This window comes from Diceros bicornis, chromosome 5, assembly GCF_020826845.1.
Source record: "Diceros bicornis minor isolate mBicDic1 chromosome 5, mDicBic1.mat.cur, whole genome shotgun sequence".
Lineage (NCBI taxonomy): Eukaryota > Metazoa > Chordata > Mammalia > Perissodactyla > Rhinocerotidae > Diceros > Diceros bicornis.
In genome coordinates this window covers 47,438,440-47,461,158 of record NC_080744.1, presented here as the reverse complement: position 1 = coordinate 47,461,158, position 22,719 = coordinate 47,438,440, and the positions used below count along the sequence as shown (strand labels likewise).

The 22,719-nt window shown below is 48.9% G+C and overlaps 1 protein-coding gene across 1 annotated transcript in view; it reads right to left on the bottom strand.

Moving 5' to 3' along the window:
- The window catches only part of GLDN (gliomedin), a 56,848-nt gene that overhangs the window by 8,252 nt on the left and 25,877 nt on the right, over window positions 1–22,719 (bottom strand). The window contains exons 2-5 of the mRNA XM_058540459.1: window positions 21,500–21,551; window positions 13,582–13,599; window positions 13,102–13,209; window positions 2,637–2,774 (exon numbers count right to left, since the gene is read on the bottom strand). Of these exons, the coding sequence (XP_058396442.1) occupies window positions 2,637–2,774; window positions 13,102–13,209; window positions 13,582–13,599; window positions 21,500–21,551 (316 nt within the window). The remainder of the gene's footprint in view (window positions 1–2,636; window positions 2,775–13,101; window positions 13,210–13,581; window positions 13,600–21,499; window positions 21,552–22,719) is intronic.

The window sequence follows — 22,719 nt, the reverse complement described above, 5'->3', positions numbered from 1 at the left end:
AGAAGGGTGGGGGGAGAGCTTGATTCAGCAGCCATGATCAGAGACTGGGTGTCACACGGGGAAAGGGAGAATGAGCAGCCCCAGGGGGGCTCGCTGGGCGCCCCCTCCCAGCGCTCCCTGTGCTCCAGCACTTGTCCACGCAAGGAAGCAGCCATAGTAGGTGTTGAGTTCCAACTATGTGCCAGGAACTGCGCTAAGAATGTTAAGAATCTCCTCCCAGTCATTCTTCCCAACCACTCTGTGAGGGAGTAGCAGCCTCAGTGGCCCGAGTCTTAGGGAAGTTCAGTGCTTTGCCCAAGGTCACAACCTGAATAGGGCTGGAACTCAACCTCAGGGGTGTCTCACTCCAAAGCTCACCCTTTCTTCATTGGCCAATGTTGGAGGATCTCAGCCCCAACTGCTTATGAGAATCCCCTAAGGAGCTTTACGACAATTCCAGTGCCTGGGCCCCGTCCCAGACCAGCTAGATCAGAATGGTGGGGAAGTGGCTCATTGCATTTTCCTACAGCCTCCTAATATGCAGCCAGGTATGAGAAGCGCTGCTCTGTGTGGTAGAAGGAATCAGGAGCTCCTGACCAGCTTTGTGACCTGGAGCAGGCAGCTTAAGCCTTCTGAACCTGTTGCTTCATCCCCAAAGCCAGTCTCATACTCCCTGCCCTGCCCTGTGCGAATCCTCTGAGTCACCGGGGTGAGCACGCCGACAGCTGGAATCCCTACACACCTGTGGGCAGCCATTCCTCTAACTTCAGGTGGCCAATGTGGGTGCAGCCCTTTGCAGGGGCCATTGTTTCTGGAGCTTTCATAAAGATGCCGCCAGGCTAGGCTCTTCAGCCCTTTGGTTCTACTCTCCAGTCCAGGGCTGAGACTGGTGATCTAAGGTCTCTTTAGCTGCCTTTTCCCAGTTAGAACAAATAAACAGTTTCAGTCTCTCTAGAGTGGACAAGCAGGGGACACAGAGGCTAGAGGTGAGTCTATGCCCACTCTGGAAGAGGCAGAGATCTGTAGGCAGGGCAGACATGATCCAACACTCCTTTGCCTTCTCTGCTGTCTGACGAAGGACACATTCAGCTCTGGCCTGATCTCCTGAACTGGAGTGCACTCAGGGATGTTGCTTTTCTCTCTCTCTCTCTCTCTTTTTTTTTTTTTTTGCTGAGGAAGATTGGCCCTGGGCTAACATCCGTGCCCACCTTCCCCTACTTTATATGTGGGACACTGCCACAGCATGGCTTGACAAGTGGTGCATAGGTCCGTGCCCGGGATCCGAAACCGTGAACCCCGGGCTGCCAAAGTGGAGTGCGTGAACTTAACTGCTACGCCACCAGGCTGACCCCCAAGGGATGTTGCTTTTCTGAACGGTCTGTCATCACCTCTTGCTTGTTGAGCAGTATAGAGGAATGCAGTATTCTGGATGTATAGATTTCCCATATAACAGGAGTGTAACATGATCTTAAAAATTTTCAAAGTATATTCACATGTATTACCCTGTCTAAACACTACTTTCATCTTATGTATCTTGCATAGCAACCTCCCCTGTTTACGAAATGAAGCATGCTAAACATAATTTGATCTTTCCTTGATGCTTTGGTCTTAGCACAGTGGCTGGCAAATAGCAGTGCTCAGTAAATTTTGATTTACTGAGTCGATTTGGGGTCCTTAATCAGAATGTCTACCATCTTAGCTTCTTGAGGACAGATGTCATGTCTTACTCATTTTCATATTCATATTCTCAGCTATTAGCAAAGTCCCTAATTCATAAATGGTGCTCCCCGATATTCAATAAATGTTTATTGAATACATTAATAGGATAGTTATGTTTTTGTGGTATAAGTGTTCTCCCAAGTACTGTGCTTTTAAAATTCTTCTACCTCATCCTCCTCCATGACCATCAGATGTCACCTATTGTGTCTTTCCACCATGTGATTGTCTTTCTGTGGTTCACTGTGCAGCCACCTCCTCCGCCCAAGACACTAAGCTCAGCAACCATGTTTGCCCCGATTCTTTATGTCAAAAGGCTGAGGATAAGGGCCTGAGCGTGGCCCTAGCTTGACTGTGAAGAAAATGGCTGTGCTTTCTCTCAGTTGTCCTCTAAGGTATCTTTTTTTTTTTTTTGCGGAGGATGATTCACCCTGAGCTAACATCTGTGCCAATCTTCCTCTATTTTGTATGTGGGTCACCACCAGAGCACGGCTGCCGATGAGTGGTGTAGGTCCACGCCCAGGAACTGAACCTGGGCCACCGAAGTGGAGCACACTGAACTTAACCACTAGGCCACGGGGCCAGCCCCGCTCTGAGGTATCTTAAATTGCTTGCTTACTTGTCTTGTTCTAGATTGTGCTGGATTGAATAGTTATTTGGAAAAAGGAAGCTGCCTTCATCCTAATTCAATCCAACCACGACGTTTAGACCTGAATTATCTAAACTACTTCTGCTTGGATCCCAGATCTGGTCTTGCCAACACTGGGGTAACATGCACAGTTTTCTCCTTTTCGAAAGCACGGATCTCTAGAACATGCTGTAAAACATATGGACACATAAGGCAAATGAGGAGAGAAGACCCAGAGCAGCCCTTGTGCGAAGATCCAGGCAGGTCTCTGGGCCCATTCACCCTGGGAGAGGCCAGAGCACCAGCCTCTTACCTGCGGGGAGCACATCGTTGGACACGTCCCCTTTGTCCCCCTTTTCACCCTTCTGTCCTGCAGGACCTTCGTTTCCAGTCAAGCCCAGTTCACCAGGGTCTCCCTTTTCCCCTGGATTTCCTGTGGCTCCAGGTAGCCCTGAGAAAAAAACGACTTATTAGCCTATTATGCAAGAAATTCTGGTACACTACTTTGTAATATCATACTTTTAACTTTTAAAGCGAAGCAGCTTCAAAAACCAAATACATAACACTTTATAACCATTTTAGGATAGCAGTGTGGCCATAAATTCCTTAAGGAATAGTATTTCCAGGTTGCTCTGCTGGAATATTTTTAGAAACATTTGACTGGGACAACAGGTTGGAGAAAGGAGTAAACCACAAGAGGGACAGTCACAGGAAAAACAGAAAGAAGGTAAGGCCTGAGAGAAGTCTGGCCCCACCCCCATGCAGGATGGATGGAGCACTCAGAGGAGTCGGCTTGGTGCTGTAACGGGGGGTGCTGGCATCTGCATTATTTGGTTTTGTTTTTTCCTCGCATCACATTGGAGTGGAGGCTGGGCGGTTATCCTTATTTTCTAGAAGTTGGAACTAAGGCCTACAGTGGTTATAACTGATGCTGCTAAGTGAGCAAGCAGAAAACATCTTCTGATTCCATCACCAATGCCCTGCTCTGTGACACTCCAAGGCAAAATGCTTTTAATCAAAATAGCAAAACAGGTCAAGTTGATTTAGGAGAGGCATTAAGAAGGATGGTGATAGTGTGAACAAATTGCGGTGGGTAAGATTTCTGCCTTTGCTCACGGGGAGCCATCACTACAGGAATTGCAGTCCTGTCACACACAGCTAGAAATAGTCAACATCTATGCAATGACCCATCTCAGCACTGGACTATGAGCAGCACAGGATTCTGATCCCTGGGAGAAAGGAAGCAAACTAGGCTCATAATATGATTGCCCCAGCTTACTGCTGGCAGGTAGTTTCCAGACAGCAGTACAGGGAAGGAGAACCCAACAGAGCCTGGCAATTTTGCTGAGGTGAGGAGAAAAAAACCAGAGTTTGGGGAGATGGAGGTAGCCAGAATTTGGGAGACAGAATGTGAGAGAGGAGATGGTTGTGTAGAAAGAGCTCTGGAGAACTTCAGGGGGGTTTCCTTGAGTTTTTGGCCAAAGAATGACCCGTACAGGGTGAAACTCTACAAGGCAGGGAAAAGAATGAACAGAAAGCAGTTTACTACACAACTCTCAGAGCTTGCACAGGGAAAGTTCTCATTCCAGGACACCAGTCCAGGCAGAGAGATCTGAGAAAATGATGGGATACTGGGTAGAGTCCTTGGAAAAGTCTTGTCTTAGCCGTGGGGCTAAATTAGCCCAGGAGTCAAGGCTGCTGTGGATCCATTGTCACAAGGCTTAAAAAAAGCTCCTAAGGGATTAAACTGATCTGCAAGTAGTTTAAGTGCATGCCAGAATAGAGTCCAAAACTTGAACCATTCAGTCAATGTAATGCAGCAAATTAACAATTTAAGCAAGAAAAAAATCATATGATCATCTCAATAGATGCAGAAAAGGCATTTGATTAAATTCAACACCCATTCTTAATGAAATTTCTCATCAAACTAGGAATAGAAGGAAACTTCCTCAATTTGAAAAAGGGCATCTATGAAAAACCTACAGCTAACATCATCATTAATGGTGCAAGACTAAAAGCAGGATCCTCTAAGATCAGGAACAAGACAAGGTATCTACTCCCATCACTTTTATTGCACACTCTACTGGAGGTCCTAGCCAGTGCAAAAAAAGCAAGGAAAAAGAAATAAAAGGAATACAGATAGGAAAGGATGAATTAAAATTGTCTTTATTTGCAGGTGACAGGATTGTTTATGTAGAAACATCTCAAGGAATCTATAAAAGAGCTACTAGCACTCATGAGCACCTTGGGGCCCTGAGAGGGAAAGTGATTGCCTAATATTGTACAAAGGAATTGCCAGATATGCATCAACTAACATGATACTCTATCGCAGGGATCACTTACTCATTTTGACAACAGCCTTCTGGAGATATTACTCAATAGAAATATTGCTCAAGGTGGCAGAGATTTCAGGCAACAGGGAAGAGCCAGAGGCATGTTTTAGTGTAAGCAAACCTTTAGTTCCTCTCAATGTCTACAACCAAGAGGGCTTAGGATCCATTGCCTTTTCTAATTACCTTGCCAGTCCCATGCCCTTCTTATAGGCTCCGGCTAAGTCACTGCCCATTCACCCCACTCTATGTCCCATCAACTTGACCAACCCTCATTCTGCAGTTGTCATCCTTCTGGCATTGCCATTGTCCTCTCTCCAGATTTAAAACCAAATCCGGACTGCCCCCACCCTCACTTCCTGCCAGCACCATAGGATTCAATTTAACCATCCCCAGAGAATCGTAGAATTCTGGATTAGAAGGTACCTTAGAGGTCATTTAGATCAACCTCCCACCCAACCCGAAAAGCCTCTCTACACCACCCGATTGGCTCTTCTCAAGCCCTTCTCGCAATGGGGAGGTTATTACATCGCATCATACCAGAAGGTACTCGAATACTCTGCCTCAAAGGCAATTATTCCCTCAAACACAAATCTGGGTCTCTTAGTACCTTTTCCTTTATGCCAGAGGAGTGATAAATACTCAAAATGGTTTCTACTCTTCCATTTTCAAGGGACCCTACACACACCATTCCAAGGAAGACAGCGGTGTACGAAAGAATCTTCAAGTGTTGATCACTGTTAGAAAACGCAGTGAACAATTTGCTAGATTTCAGCCAACCATTAAAAAACACTTCAGTGAAAACCATGAAATTCAACTGTAGCTGGGAGTCAGAGGCCCAGGGTTCCCTGCCTCTGCCAGTGGTGATCTGGGGCGGGCACGTACACTGATGGAGGAGCAGGGACACGGGGAAGAGGATGTGAAGGAGAGCAGGGAGGCCCCTCCACTTTTGGCACTGGCTCTGCCGTGGATTCAGTAACACGGGGCAAATCATGCTGGGGCTGGGTGGGGGTGGGCGTGGGGGTCATGGCTCATAATGCCTCTCTCACAGCAGCACTGAAAACTCATCGGTCTGGGTCATCCCTGCCCATAGTCATCAGGATATCTTGCTGGAAAATGGTTCACTTAAGAGAAGCCCTTAATCGGGGACCTCTATATGAGAAGACACTCTTTTGTCAGTATTTAAATAGGCAATTTGTCACATTATCTGCAGGACACAAAAGACGAGAACGTTGCCATGGTGTCCAGCCGGCACAATGCACCAGGCATAACTGACACCTTCTAAAGGGTTCACATGCCCCGATTTAGCAAAGCTTAGGGAAATGGTATCTTCTAGTTACTTCAGGGTTTTCTTTTTCAGGCATTTATTCTAGTCACAAAGAGCCTTTCTGCATCATCATCCTATTTCCCCTTCTTTTCTTTTATTCCTTCCTCTTGTCTTTTATTTTCTTTCCCAGAAAGGCCATGTGTGAAATAGGAAAATGTTCACACTGTAATGCAGCTGATGAAGGCAGCCCCCACAGGGACAGGTGTGTAAAACTCAAGATATTACAGACCTTTGCTTAAGAGTGTATTTTGACTCCTAGCTGGGTGTGCATGATCATTTTTAAGCTTTCGTTAAGAAAGGGTGGGGACGTTTTATCTATGTACAGTCTGTCTTTGCCCTATTGTAGCCATTGCCTCCGATAACTCCCCTCTTCTTTGTTGGTGAAATCGCCTTGGCCACGCACTGCTGTTGAGTACAGCGCCACCTAAGCGCGTTCACCATCGGAGGACCTGCGTGTGGCACTTTCTACCCTGCCCTGACTCAGCCATGCCCAGTGACCCTATTACACTGTGTGGCCTAGACCCTGGCATTGTTTGTCCAGTGACTCCTGGCAGCCTTTGGGTCAGCATTTTCTGCCAGAGAAGAAAGGCCTGATTCTGCTCGCTTAACTTGTGTGCTAGAAGTGGCTCTCTGCTATTTTTCTTCCCTGGTAGCGCCCACTCAAAACAAACCATTTTACCAGCGTTAGAGTTTGAGGTTGTGTGATGTTGCTGGGGTCAATTCTATCAACTTCTCAGCAGGGGGTGAAGGAGGACGGCTTATTTTTGGCAGGACCATCTGTGACAGGCTCAGGCAGGGAGAAAGGGGACAGGAGGGTGTTGCACAAAACCCAGTCCCAAGACTAGGATGAATAAGGAGGGGGGCGTTTATTTCTGTTTTTATGGGGATTTGGTTTTTAGAGAAGACGACGCAGCATTAACTCTTCAGTGAGAGACAGATGGAGGGAAAGAAAATGCTTGGTTTTGAGGCAATAGAATGTCAAACTTCATAGAAGATGCTCGTTCTGACATCATTTCCATCCATTTTAAGTCCGATTCTTCTCTCCAAATTTAAGTCAGTGTTTTCAGATGAACACAGGTGTTTCCACTTAGATTTCCTTTTGGTCTAAAACCAAGCTTCTCCTTCCCCATTTTTGGAAGCTAACACTAATAGAGCGCTTCCTAGGTGTCAGGATCTATTCCAAGCGCTTTATATATATTTTTATCCTCCTCATTTCATCCTCCTAACAAAACTATGAGGTGATATTTTATTGTCCCCATTATACAGATGAGGAAAGGTGACACAGAGCGGTTAAGTGACTTGCCCAAGGGCCCACAACTAGTAAGTGGAGGAGCCAGGACTCAACCCAAGCCTTCAGGCTTTGGCTCCATGCGATGATTCCACCATGGTTCTTAGCATTCCTCAGGTCAGAAACTGAGGCTTATCTTTCATACTTCAAACTCCTGTTAGGCTAGAGCTCTTCAACTCTGATTTTATCAGGTTAGTCTTCTTCTCAAGAGCCCACAGGGGGTCCGGCTGCTCGTGCAGACATGGAGCTGAAGCTGCTGGCGCCACCCTCGTCTAGCCTGGGCAGCCTCACTAACAGTTCCCTCAGGCGAGTCCTTTCTGTCCTCCCCCTGCAATGCCCTCCCCACTTCCCCTCTACTTGTTTCCAAGATGTCCATCATACTTTTCTCTCCTGTCCTTTACACTTAGCTCTATTGCACAGTCCATCCTCTACGCAGGGCCCTCCTGTTCATTATCTGCACAGCAAAGTCTAGCTTTTTCTTCTGGCAGTATTACCTACTGGGCACTGTAAAGCAGTCTTCAAAGCAGAATAACCAATTATTGAGTACATGCTGTGTTAAGATCATCCTCCCTTTCAACTGGACCGTAAGCCTTAGGGACAGAAACTGTGTTCTATTCTTCCCGTTCATGCACGCATTCATGCATTCATTCTTCATTCTTCAAGCATTTATTGGGCCTCAACTGGGGCCTGGCTGAGAGCTGTGCCAAATAGAATATAGAAGACATCGTCTCTCCTTCATAGACAAACACTGCAGAAGACTATTTAAAAACTAGAACCATGTTAGAGTTGTTGGAACCCAGCCTGTGCAGTCTGCAGATGAGGACCGAGGCCCAATGGTGGAGTGACTAGCCCAAGGCCTCAGAGTGGTTGGGGATGGAGGCGGGTGCTCCCCTCTGCCTCGAATATAGGGAAAAAGAGGCACAAAATCAACTCTGCCTGGCAGGTAATTACTCATTGAACTGTGGGTTCTTGCACACGTCCTGCAGGCCTCTCTGAAGGGCTGCCACCCTCCCAGCCCTCCCAGTAAGACCTAACGTCAGCTCAGGTTGCAGGGCGTCTGCAGCCCCACACCCTTCAACAGTTAACGGTACCAGCTCCCGAGGCCCAGGCTTCTTTTCCGCCTGCACCTGCTCTGCGGCACCTCCAATAACATGCTCGCACAACTCGGGCCCAATCTCCTCAAGACTGGAAGTTCAGTGCAGTCATGGTTAAGAGCAGGGATCTAGGAGTCAGAACCTGGATTCAAGTCCTCCACTTATTAGCTTTTTGACATCAGTAAAGTTATGTCCATTTGTTCTACAATGACGTTATTGCTCTCCTTCACTGGGTGTTCCAGGCACTAGAGTGCAAGACACACGGCCTGGCTCTCATGGCCCTCATATTCTCCCTACGGAGTCAGACCATCAGCATATCAACAAGCAAACACAAGGAGAGAATTTCAGGGTGGGATACATGTTTTGAAAGAGAGCAAGAAATGTGACTGAATGGGCGAGGCAGGGGCCAGACACAGAGGTCAGGGACAATCGAAGAGGAGATGACATGTGACCTGAGACCTGCCCCATGGGAAGGACCAGCTGCAGGAAGGGCAGGGAGAAGGCATTCCAGGCAGTGGGCACAGCAGTGCAAAGGCCCTGGGGCAAGGATGGGCTTGGCCTGTTTGAGAAACAGAAAGATAAGGCTTCTTCATGTGGAAAAAATATGGCTAATAAAAATATCCATCTCCTTAGGGTTGTTATGAAGTCTACATGAGATGGGTAGGGCCTGACAATAAACGTTAGCTATTTACTGCTAGAGTGCACAGTCCTATCTCTGTGGAACACAGTTGTTTTTCCTGTGTTTGGAAATGGCTCTTCTTGTTCCCTCTTTCTGGAATGCACTCCTACTCCTCCCCTCTCCTACTTCTGCCCTGCAAACCACTCGTGATCCTTGAACTCTCAGCTTCAATAAAGACTGGTCAATCTCTACAGTCATGACCCTGACTCAGCAGGTCATGTCCCGCGTGAGACCCTGCAGTGCCTTCCTGGGAGCAGACACGGAGACCCAGAGCACTAATCTGAAGGCTCTGGAAGGGCCTGGCCCCTGCCTCCAGCCTCATCTTGCTGTACACCCCCCCTCCCCCAGCTGCACTGCCACGGCCTTTGCAGGTGTCCTGCATTCCACCTGGGCCACTCTGTCCCTCGCTGCCATCCTTTAGGTCTGACCTTAGACGTTACCTCCCTAACCCTCCCTCTCTGTACTGTATCTCATAACACCCTGTTCTTTCCTTCAAACGTGCATCTCACATTGTGATTACAGATGTATTTGATTATTGACTTAATGTCTGCCTTCCTACCACAGATGGAAAGTTCCAGAATAGGGGCTGCATCTGTTTTGTTTCCCCACTAGAACCTGGAACCCACTCAATAAATGTTTGCTGACTAACATCCCCGACATCCCCACCCTTTCTGGTGTCCCTCCCGCTGCTCAGTCCCATGCTCAGCCTCCTTTGCCAGCTCATCCTCTCCTATTTGGCCACTAGATGTTGTTGCTTCTCAGGGCTTGACCCAGGCTGTCCTCTCCCAGTAGCTCCCTCCCTAAGTGACCACACCCCTGCCCACATGCCCATGGCCTCAGATGACGCCCTAATATATACCTCTAGCCCCATGGTCTCCTCTGACCTCAGACCCGCATGCCCAAGGCCCCATGACGTCTGCTCCTGGACGTCTCAAGGCATCTGAATCTCAGCATATCGCACCTGAGCCCGTGACTGTCCCCTCGAACCTGAGTCAGTGCGGGGCTCCCCAGCTCAGGGAAGAGCAGGCCGGCAGGACAGAGCCTCGTAGTGGGTTTCGGTGCCTCCCTCCACCTTTCTGCTTATATCCACCCACCACCAAGTACTGCTGACTTCACCCCCAAACATCACTCAGCTCCATCGGTCTTTCCACACCCCTCCCGCCATCCCTGCTGCCTGCACATTGAGTAGCTTCTGAACTGTCTCCTTGCCTCCACTGGCCACTCTTGCTCCACTTGTGAGCTCATTCCAACGTGTTCTCCACGCAGCAGCCACAGTGGTATTTTAGAAAGGCAGATCTGATCATGTCACTGTCTCCTCCTTGAAACCCCTCAGCAGCTTCTCGTTGCTCTCAGAATAAAGCCATTTCCCCTCTGTGGCCTGCCAGCTCTGGTCCCCCCTCCCATTCCCTGCAATAAGGTTGAGTGCTGGGTAGGGTAGGAATCCATCCTAGGGCTCTGGAAGGGGGTAGGGAGGGAAAGCACAGCCCCAGGGCCTTTGGCAGGGTGACCGGGGACACCACAGGCCTTGCTCTAGGGTCTGATGGGTGCAGGCCAGAGTCTGAGCTGGCCCAGGGCTGAGCAATGCTTCCAACAAGCTCTTTCCACAGAGCCAGGCTCTTCAAATAGCCTTTGTCTTTATCTATATAGAATGGTGGTTAGTCTTCCCTTCCCCTGGCCTTGGGGCAAGAACTCTCTGCTGGGGCCCTTGGTGACTCAAGTTCTATCCTCAACCTCAGTGGAAGCTTCTGGTTCTAACACTGCTGACCCCAGGAGTCCTCCCTCACTGAAAGACTGCCACAGATGAGGGTCTGCATCTTTGCTGCAGTTCCCATGGGATCTCCAGGAAACCGAGGATTTGGTCAACCTCCATGGACAAACAGAATCTGGCAACTTCTCACCCGTCCACTGCTGTCGTCTGCTGCAAGCCCCCTCCTTTCCCTCCCGCAGCCTCCCTCAGCACAGCTGCTGGGTGATCCTTTCGCCGATGTAGCAGGGCAGGTCTCTGCTCTGCTGCAAATCCTCCCCATCCCACTCTGTGTAAGAACCACAGTTCTTCAAACGCCCAGGGCCAACCTGACTTGGCCTTCTTCCTTCTCTGGTCTCAGCTCCATCATGCTCACCTCTCATCCTCTCTGTCTGGCCACCCTGGCCTCCTTGGGGATCCTCAGACTCTGCAGGCATGCCGGACTCACACGCTCTGCTGGAACCCCCTGCCCCAGAGCCCCAGGACTCCTTCTCCATCTCCTTCAGGCGTTTGCCTCGAGGTCCCTGGCCTCCCGATCTGCAATCACACCCCCACCCACAACCACTTCCCAGCCCCCTCCTTGCTCTATTTTTTTTCTTTCGCACTTAGCACCATGTAACAGACGATATATTCTACTTATTTATCTGCTTATTGTCCACCTGCCCAGACTAGAATGTAAGCTGCATGAAGGCAGGCGTTTTGTCGGCTTTTTCGTTTCTGGATCTCCAGTATCTAGAACAGTACCCTCCAAGTAAATATGTGTTATATAAATGAATGAACTCTTTCTTTTCTGCCCTCACTGGGTTGTGGGCTGCATGCTAAGCACATGTCTTCAAAGCCAGGTTTCTGTCTCAAAAATCTTTTTGAAAATCACCCCCTTCCCACCTGCCCCATGCCCAGTGCTAGTATGGCGGCCCCCTCCCCCTCACAGTTGGCCCTCAAAATACTCATTGCTGAATGCTGAGGACTGGATCATATTTTTGGGGTCTTCCCAGGTTAAACCAAATGCCTGCACACTGATGGTCATCATTATTCGACACTGATGTTATTTATAATTTTAATTATTATCCGACAAGTAACGATCCACGACTGCTCTGTAATTCTGGCTGTGATTGCTGGCCTCCCGAGGGCTGAGCTGACTTGGGCCGTGTGTGCCTATTTTCAGAGGTTGCCCCCAGGGAACATGAGTATGTAGCCTTTGCCAAGTGGCCGAGGCCCTCAAAAATTTTCTCCCTCTCCACCGGCCTTCACTTAAATTGCTTATGGGAATAACAGCAGAGGTGCTGGAAGGGGTTACTGTGCTGTCTGGAAGAATCTTCGAGTAGTTCTTCTAGCCCAGGGCCTGTCCAAGTGAGTTGGGGTGAGTAGAGCCAAGAGGGTAAAAATCAACAAGAGAATATGGTGGAGCCTCCAGCCTCCACAGTGTCTAAGAGCCGGGCCTTCCTAGCAGCTTCTTGAGCAGACTTGACCCCCGCACTCGAGCCTCCACCATGCCATGTGCCAGCTTTCTTCAGTGAATCTGCCCAGTCCTTCTCCACGGACTCCCCAGGATTGGTGCACAGAGCCCTCCAGAACTTGCTCCACCACGTGCCCAGCCTCCTGCCAGGCCCTGCATGCGCCCCTGCTTCTCACTGCTCCCTGGACACATCTGACACCGTAGTGCTTCTGGGCCTTTGCCTGGGTGATGGCAAGGCCGCCACTCACAGCAGGGCAGAGCAAGTCCCTCGGAGATGCCAGCCACATCTTTGCAACTGTCCTATGACCCCTGGACAGGACACCGTGACAGCTGGGGCCATATGACCTGAGTGCCCTGATGCCTGGATGCTGCCATTTTATGCAAATTGTTCTAGCTATTCCTCTAGCCAGGAAAACCAGGGGCCAACATGGTTAATTGATTTCAATCAAACATAAAGATTTTCTGGGGAGGAGGAGGCAGTGAGAGGGCAAGACAGGAACTGACCCTCGAAAGAACTTGGGGCATTACACATACAGCCACCACACAGCCCATGGAGTGCCCCTCCCCAGGGCTGCCCTCTCCTGCCCCTTCCATCTGTGGGTCTGCATCAGAGCAAGGAGAAGGGTGGGAATCAGCTCCCACGGAGACTGCTTCTCTAGTTGGAGATAAACCTTTGTCAGAGCTGAACCAAAAAGAATGCCCTTCGCACGGCAGAGCACAGGCGCTTCCAGGCAGGAGTTAAGCCAGCCTTCCACACAGAGACACAATACTTCATGTCCAGTGCACACAGCTTTAGCCCAGCCAAAATGCAGTAGGGACACAAGCAACAAGAAAATTAATTAGAAGAGTTGCCAAAATACCCATTTTTCCTCTTTTTCCATTTGCTCCTTTTTCGCCTTTCGGGCCCTGGGGACCAGGCTGTCCATCTGACCCGTTGTGTCCTGGTAACCCGCCAATTCCCGGAGGTCCTGTGTGAAAACACAGAAATAGGTACATTTAAAAAAATCTTCACTGAAGTTAACGTGATTTCTTTTAGCCAATGAAACTGGGTAGGCATCAATGCCTTTCCCAGATTCCCTCCTGCTTCTTCCCTTCCTTCTCCACCTTTACTGCCTGCACCTGAAGCAGTGAAAGGTGGGAGGGGAATGGTGATGGCAGGTTCTCAGGTGGGAGGAAGCAGGAGAGCTCGTCACTGGGATAGAGGGAAGGACGGGCAAATAGTCGTAATTGGGCTGCCTCCAAACTCTTCCCCCTTCCCCACCTCAGTCCCTTCTGAGGGATCCTGGGGAGCCAGCCACCCATATCCTCCCTGTGAACTAGGAAAGTCCATGCGCTCTTACCTGGTGGGCCAGGTGGTCCTACAACAGAAAAAGAAATTTAGATGATAAACCCCGGGTGGAAGAAAACAAAGCCAGCACCCCAAAAGCCAAGAGCACCTTTCCCTCTCAAAATGTACTAACCACCTACTGGCCCTAAGAAGCCACCCCATGCCTTTTATTTATAGCTTGGTATATCTGCCCCAAAGATCCTTTTGCAAATCAAAGAGCCATCTGCCAATCAAAACCACTTTTGCTTAAGTTTCAACGGCCCAAGAATAATTTATGAGCTGCCTTCACTATAGATTCATAAATCAGTCAGCTCTCAAGCAATCAACTTAATTAAATGAGGCTTGGTGACAAGGAGGGTGGGCACCAGTGCAGCCCTGGCACAGGGAACTCTCGGCAAATGGTAAGCGCTGTCATTACGGGGCTGAGATCTGGCTGTCACAAGAGCAGTCCCAAGAGATCTCATCCAGCCAGCTTGTCTTCTCTAGGACACTGAGGAGAATTGAGAGCAGAAGCTGGTTTACTGGGTCTCTGTTTTGTTGCATGAAATAGCCTGAGAAAAACTGAGGGCTCAGATCAGGTAACAAATACCTTCCTTACTGTGTAATTACCCAAGGATTTCAGGGGTTCAGATGAACCATTTACACATAATCCAACAAAACAATTTTGCTTCTGCAAATAGGAGAGTCTTATCATCAACGATTCTATTTCAGCACTCAGACAAGCCACTGAGGTTGTAATATGAGCAGATGAGTTGCTTTTGTTTTTCCAGACCACATATAATGATTGTCCATATAGAGTGGAAAGGTCTTTCCATAAATCCAAGCTTGTGACCTTTGATAAAAATCATCATTTACTAAGCAACTAAGTGCACCAAAATCTACCAAGAAGCAGAAATCTTGGCCCCTGTGTCTGTTGTGTTTACAACCTACCTGGGAAAGGTAGACACTTTGAAACCACAATGAAATGTGAGGGAGCTACAGAGAAGCCACCCCCAAAGCGGTGCTGGGGCAGTGTGGGCACACAGCAGTTTAAGGCCTCCAGAGACGGTGTGCCGTGAGCTGGGGCACTAAGGAAACAAGGGCCTGAGGTGGCTGCGGGGGTGAGGGCTGGGCATCCCAGGAGGGCACCAGCGGGAGCAAAGGTGAGCACATGCACGATTCAGGGTGAGAGAAAGGAAGAAGACCGGCCAAGCCGGTGTGCATAGAGATAAGACTGAGAAAGCACTTGATGCGGTGGATGTGGGGCAGAAGCACTGGAATGCCAAGCAGAGAGGTGTAGACGGTATCTGCGAGGCAGTAGGGAGCTATGGTAGATTCTTAAGCAGGGGGATGGCACCGTGAAATCAGTGTGCATCTGAGATCCTCTCTGTAGATGGAAGTTGAACAGAACTAGGAAATGAGATGGGAGAGAGACAGAGGGCGCGGGAGAGGGGCCGTGGGGGGAAAATACCCAGAGAATCTTTGTAGTTAAAATTAGGGACAAGTTTGTGGATAAGTGTGGTTGGTGACTGTAGAGTTGTAGAGACAGCTAGAATTTCAAGAGGTATTTCAGCAGAAGAATGAGCAGACTCCACATCTGATTGGGTAGGAGGCGAAGAAGGAGGCCTCTCAGGTGGCTGGGAGCCTAGGATACTGACAGAGAGAGGCTACTTGACAGACACGGGGACTCTCAGGAGAACGTGTATTTGGAGATATGCTTTCAGTACATACAGTCCTACTTTGGGCAAACATGATTTGCTGAAAATGGCACCATATTTTCTAGGGTTGGTGTAACCTGTAGCAACATGACTTCATTACCGGATGGCATGCATGCGCGCGCACACACACACACACACACACACTGGTCAGGGGGTGATGTGGACAGTTGACAGAAGTCAGAAGAAATCAATCAATCATCATCCCCAACTCCAGATGGAGCCAAATTCAGATGTGCCGATTGGCCGATAAAAAGGCAAACAAGCAAGACTCGCTGTATATGGAAGGTTTTGAGAGTTCTCAAGACAGTCCAATAACCATTTCTGTGCAGCAGGACTATTGGAGAGAGGTCCTGTCTGGCACTGTATATTTGGGACACATTAGCCATGGCCAAGGGTGTCCTTATAGTGAGGTGTGTAGATGAGAGTTTCCTGGCATTGACCTGAGGTCCACAGACAGGCTATGGCTACAGTTCTTAGTCACTTGATTCCATAGAATTATCTGGAATGCTTGTTAAAATGCAGATACCTGGGCCCCATCTGGAGATTCTAATTCAGTTTGGATTTAGAGTGAGGCCCAGGAACCTGCATTTTTACCAAACACCACAGATGATTGGGATGTAGATGGTCCTGGGTTCCCCTGACCTGATGTGAAAATTTTCTGGGGAAAGAATAAGTCACTATCAGCAGATCTTTAAAGGGGACCCTAAGAATGTTGAGAGCTCCTAGTCTTGAGGCAAGAGTAAAATGTCTGGGCCAAATTTTGGGATGGAAAGAGAGAAGGGATATACCCCATTTGGAGGGAGGCACGGGATAGAAGAGGCACCAGGAAAGAGAGAGTGATCCGAAGACGTAGGAGGGAATCCAGCAGGCCCTGCGTCCTGAAGCTAATGGAAAAGAGAATTTCAGAAGAGTTGACAGATGACAAAGGGTTTCAAAGAGCTCTAGAGTAATATAGCGATGCCAAGCCTCTGTTCCAATATCCTCTCAGGATGCCAACTGAGCTGCCCAAGGGCCCCTTGTACTCGGAAGAAGCCTCAAATATGCATCATTGTAATAATGTCAAAGGTCAAATAGTATGTGCCAACGAGGTGTTTAGAAAACCGTATTTCAGCATATTTTCTCAGCTCCTGACCTTTCTTCTCTTCTTGAATAACAGACCCTCTAGGAATATGCATGGACTGCCATGTTCTTAGTAACACTGCATGCAGGGCTGCTTTCCTGGGCCTGCCACCAGTGCAGCTGACAGGACCCCACACTCAGAAATGGCTCCACACTTGGGTTTAATGCTCTGGGGTTGCCTTCTAGAATTTCTTAATAATATTATCGTTGAATCTGTGTTTTGTAAATGAAGTCCAATGGGATGATGGAGCATGTTCCAGGAGACTCGGAGCCTTGGTTCCTATGTGGTCCTGCCTCCAGTGCCTCCACTGCCTCCCCAGGACAGGTTTTCTGCCACCTGCTCCCTGCCCCCTGATGTGTCCTCCCCACCCCCTACCCCATCAGTGACTGCCGCCACCTTCCACCCCAGTGGGGGCCCAGGCACAAGTGCAGGGAAGGCTATGGTTGGGTGCGTGCCCTGCGTGCCTGAGTCACAGGGTGAGGCCCCCTGTGCCTGAGAGGGTCTGTACTTGCTGGGTTAGTATCCCACACCTCGGGGAGTATGACATTAAATAGCAAACAAGAAGCCCACCATAGCAGGTGAAGAGCGAGACCTTGGAGGAAAGGAAAAAGCATTTTTCCTGCATTTTCATTGTGCACTGGGCCCTGCAAATGATGTTAGCTGGTTCTGTCTATCCCCACCCCACACTCCTAGCCAGAGTCGATTAGAATTAGCTGGATGCTTGATAGGAGCTGAGCCACTTAGACTTTTTTTTTTCTCCTTGAAATCTAAAATTGACCCACGATGCCCTAGTTATGTAAACTAGAGGTCTGCGGACGGCCATGTACAGTTAACAAATGCCAGCCTGCAGAGAGAAGGGAACAAAGTTGAGAGAAGCAGAGATGAGAGACAGGGTGTCCTCAGAGGGTCAGAAAGTCTCGGAGGGGAGGCGTGTGGGTTCCTGGGGGCTTTCCAGTTCCCGGTTCCAGCCCCCTGGGGTCCGGCTGCTGTCCCTGCCCTCTTGGTCTGTCTTGAGATACCCTTATGGTGAGGCAAGCTTTGTGTTCACCAAACCCAGTTTTGTTGTCCCCTTCCTGGACTGACAGACAGACTACATTTCCTAGCCTTCCTTGTGGTTAGGTCGGCTTCCTTGTGGTTAGGTTAGGGCAGTGTGAATGTCTGGGTTCTGCCAGTGGGATCCGCTGGGGAGATGGGAGATATTTCCAGGCCTGGCCTTTTAAAGCACCCCGTGCCATCCTTTGGACCTCTTTTCCCCTTGGGGGCAGCCTTGGTGCCTGGTGTTGAGATGATGGAGCCACAAGATGGCAGTAGCTTGGATCTCTTAGTCATCTATACTTCACTGGACTTTGTGGAGTGAGAAACAAGCCTTTGCTGTGTTAAGCCACTGAGATTTTATGGTTTAATTATTATCAGAGCATAAGCTTAACCTATGTTGACAAATACCTTCCTCTATCCTCATAATAATTTGTAACCCCCCGCTTCCCTTTTTTTCCTCAAATAGCTCTAGTGGGTTCCTGCTACCAGCAAACAGAAGAACCTTAAATGAGACAGGAAATACAGGCACTACAGTCACGGGAAATGAATAATAAAGAAGTATAAGGCTCACCTCCTGTCTTCAAGGGTGGGCACTGGCCAGTGGCTAACACTACAGGCCTCTGGAAAGCCTGGCTCCTCCCACCACCATTCTAGATCACAGGGGAAGACCATGTCTCTAATTTCCCTTTAGTCACCTCCCTTTTCACTCTGGGCTGGTGTCAGAACTGGTGTTGCCTGACCCAAGGCACCTGCTTAGAAGAGCAATGACTACACGGGAAGTGGCCATACATTTCCCAAAGTCTTGCTGATAGAGGGAAAAAAGAAGCCAAAAAACCCAAACACAAACATTTCAGAAAGTGAAGTCTGGTTCTGCTGCATTAGAAAGAGCTAGTGAAAGATGAAACTTCATAAAGCCCATACTGCCATGCCTGAAGCACCTCCGAGGTCTGTCGTCCTGGATTCGCTCCCACTCCTACCCCTGCAAGGACTGCCTGGGGCTCTGGACTCATGTCCCCGGCCTCAGCTTCAGTGCCAGGCAGGAGCCCTGGCCAAAGAGGGTGTGGTCTCCCTTTCTCCTGGGAGTCAGACATGCCTGGCTCTCCTTCAGGGATGGCCTGAGAGGGCCCAAGCTCTCAAACTTGGAGCCGGAATCTACCAGCACTAAAACAACTGGCTAGTTTGCTCAGCGACGCCAGTTGAGTGAAAACTGAAGAGCGGCCCTAGCTGTTTCTGAGAAGGGCCTGTCCATTGGTTTACCAAAGCTTGCACTGGCTATAGCTTTGAGGCCCCAGTTCCCACCCTATGTTTGCTGGTACACCCTCTGCAGCCGCCCCTGCCACTGAGCTATTGGGCCCGACTCAGGGCACCTGACTTGGAAAGGTATCTTTCCTCACATGGCCCCATTAAACTGCAGCTTTGGTCCAATCCCATTTATTTGGTGCATTTCAACTTTGGACTATGGCCATGGCAATCTTAAAAAAAGAGAGTAGGGATGGCAAATAGGTTTTATTTCAACTGCCAATTCTAATGAATTAGGACAGCTTTCTGGAACACCAGAAAAGAATGACATGAGGCCATGCTCAGCAGCAACTGTGATTCATTACTGATGTCTGCCTGGGTTTGAGATAAGGAGCAGTGACAAGTGCCCTCACTGGGTTGGAGTCACTGGGCTGCAAGGAGAGCGGGCACTGTGGCTTTGAAGTGCGTCTGCCGGAAAGCAGTTCAGCAACGTGATGCTTTAGAGATTTTCCAACAAGCCTGTATGCGGAGGCCTCTGGAAGTGAAGAATACCCCAAGAACCTACCTTCTTCAAGACACCTGCTCTTCCAGAAGATATGCTTTTGGGGTCCCAAGGAAATCTGGGCTCAGGGGTAAGATGCATCCAGAAAACCATATGTTATTTGACAAACTCTGCACGAGCAAAACCTCCTACCTACTCTGGCTGGTGAATTGCCTTCACTATTTGCCTGAGATGTCACAGCCTGCACAAAACTACACAGCATCTGTCCTTGTCTCCATAGCAACCACAACTGAGCCTCGGAAAAGGAACGGGAATAGAGTCTCATGGTCACAGCTGGACTAGCCTCCAGTAACAAGTGCCAGCTTTTTCAAAGTGTGAAGCTAGATCTTGTTGTCAGGCCCCAAGCCCAGGGTCTGCCCTGGCAGCCCCTCCTGCAGGCATCTTCTTGGGGCTCTGGACCAAGGCTCTCTGTACCTCCCTCTGAAGTTGCTAATTCACTCCCTGTCCTGTGCCCTCCCCTTCCCCAATACAGGCAGCCTGGTCTATCCCAAGGCACCACCTCACTTTGCAACTTGTACTTTTCCCACCTAAGTTTTAATTGAAGAGCTTTCTGTGTAAAAGGAGGCCCAATTTCAAGCTAGCACGAGAAGGTGCTGGCTTTTGAAAAGCATTTTGAGGTGCCAAAGAATAACCTCTTCAACCCATTTCCAGCTTGGATGCAATCCCCCGCCCCCCGTCAATCTCCCCTAAGTTGTCTCAATAGCTCCATCCTGCATTCACTGAACAGCCTGGCTCTCTTCCTATTACTATAAAAATCAAAAAGGAAGAGGTTTTTCCTGTGCCTCTTAACAGGGCTTTTGTGCCTCTAATTCCATCCATCTGAGCATTTCTCTAGCACTTATTACTGTCACATGTGGGAACTCTGAAAAGGGACCTCCAGAAATGGAAGAAAGATGCTTAAGCCACAAGAGTTTCAGAATAAAAGACTAAGCTGATCTGAAGATATTTAATTTCTCGTGAAGGCCGAAATGTGACTTGAGTAATTCAATCAGCATTTCCCAAGAAGCCACAGAATTACAGCTTTTCTCTCTGAGGCCAAAGTGAACAAGAGTCAGACTTGGACTCAGGGTTCCTCAGGGAAGTGTCTTCCTTACCAGCCCAGCAGCCCTGTTTAATCACTTACATAAACCACAAGTTTAGTCATTCAACAAACTCACATTGTGCTCCTAATGCACAGCAGATAACGAGAGGCAGAGAAGGGTGAGGTTTCCTAGACTCGATACACACTGTGCAGGTTTCTCAACCTCCACCAGGGCAGCCCTGTCAAGCGAGACCTGGACCTCTCCAGAACCTGGGGCATAGACTGAAGAGGCCCAACAAAAGCTTCAGATGGCTTCCAAGTCTGTGGTTATTTTTTAAAGCCCATGAGAGCTGTGTATTTACTCCATAATAAACTTTTAATGTAAAAATAATTTCTCCCCGTTTCCTCAGAACGCTACGCCCCTTTTGGAGAGGCAGGAAATGCAGTATCTGAAATCAGGCTGCGTAGGCCCATCCTTGGGCCTGACTAGAGCCTGGGTGGTTGGGGGGAGCAATGAATTGGGAGACTGCTCTGGGGTCTGTGTTTTCCCTTGCCCCAGCTTCCGAAGGCTGGCCCCCCTTTCCTCAGGCGAGAGGCGGGACTCTGTCAGACTCAGGTATAGATAATCATATCAAAACCACTCCCCTCCTTCCCTGCCCCATCCATCAGCCCGCCTTGTCCCAAGGCTTCATGTGCCTCCTGGTTGATCCCCTCCCTCCTGTCATTTGTCCTCCATTCATTGTGTGGACGGGGGCAGAGTGTGACCAACCTCCATTCCCCCCCAGCACATAGTAGGCACCACACAGAGCACTCTTCATAAAAATTGTTTTCTTGACTAATTAGTGGTCTGCTTCTAGAGTTTCCCATTCATGCTGTATGCATGATGTAGGGAAATAATTACTTCTGGTAAGAGAACTCTACCACTTAGCAAGGTCTTTTTCCTTTCTTTGTTTTCCTTTTTAAAAACTAAAGGGAATAAGGAAAACATGTATGGCCCTGGTTCAAGGAACCACACGGTTCTACTTACCCAAGACCTAGTCATTTTCCATGGCTATATTTCTATGGCAATACTGAAAATACTATTTTTCATAATTATATTACAATTTATTTTTAGCTCATTAAAAACATCTGGTAAAAGTAAACCAACATGCATTTTTATAACCTAAAGTGTTCCTAAGTGTTCATTCTGCTCCAGCCCTTGGGCCAACACACGTGTTGGGGCTGTGAGCAGCCCTTGGTCAGTGCAGGCCAGCCTACCTGTCAGGCAGATACCCTTGGTGCTGTTGCACAGGTCCACCATCACTCGGATCTGCGTGGAGAGAGGATGGTTAATAGCTACACAATAGGCAGAGGGCCCTGAACTTGCCCTTTATTCAGACAAACAGAAAGCCAGTGTAAAAATTCACAAAGTAACTTCAGGAGAATATGCAAAAGTCCCAGGAAAAGTTTACGTAAAACTGAAAAGAAACTCTTAAAAGATCTAAAGATATATGTGTGTGTGTGTGTGTGTGCGCGCGTTTGCGTGAGGAAGATTGGCCCTGAGCTAACATCTGTTGCCGATCTTCCTCTTTTTGCTTTAGGAAGATTGTCCCTGAGCTAACATCCAAGCAAATCTTCCTCCACTTTGTATGTGGGACGCTGCCCCAGCATGGCTTGGTGAGCAATGTGTAGGTCCGTGCCAGGGATCCGAACCCACAAACACCGGGCCACCGAAGCGGAACACGTGAACTTAACCACTGTGCCACCAGGCCAACCCCCTAAGGATTTTTGATATTAGCAGCTCATCGATCAACCTCATCAGCAGAATCTCCTTGATTGCTATCAAACTCTGAGGAGGCAGAGGATGGGGGAGGAATCGCCAAATCCAAATTACAAGGTTGTAATGAGCCGGCCCCCCAGTGTCTGAAGGGCTCACTCTGTGGGTCTGAATAAAGAGGGTCGGTGCACTTAGTGGTCAGGAGCAAGCACTTACTAGCTGGGTGAGCGCAGGCAAGCTACTTAACTGCTCAACACTTTGGTTTCCTCTGAAAATGGAGATATAGGCACCTGCCTGAGGGTTGAGCCAGCTTCATGTCTGGCACATGGAAACTGCCCCTAGAGGGTAGTGATTCTCATGCCGTCTGGACACTGCCTACTCACCACCGGATGGCCACCTGCAGTGGGTGGTCACTGCACCATGCTAGCAGCCTGATACCTGCTTCCCACACACCTACTTTACACCCTTCTCCCATCCATTCTCCACCCTGCTCCAATGAGCTTCACAAAGACCAAGTCTGATGGGGTCAGCCCTGGTTCAAACATTCTTGTGATTTCTTGTTGGTCTAAAGATAGAGCAAAATTCCTCCTTCTCTGGCCTCATTTCATACCACTCTCCCCTCACTTTCTGTCCTCCACTTACACTCTGCCTCGGTTTGCTCATCTGTAAAATGGAGATATCAATAGAGCTTACTTTTGGGTATTGTTGTGAAGGGTAAGTG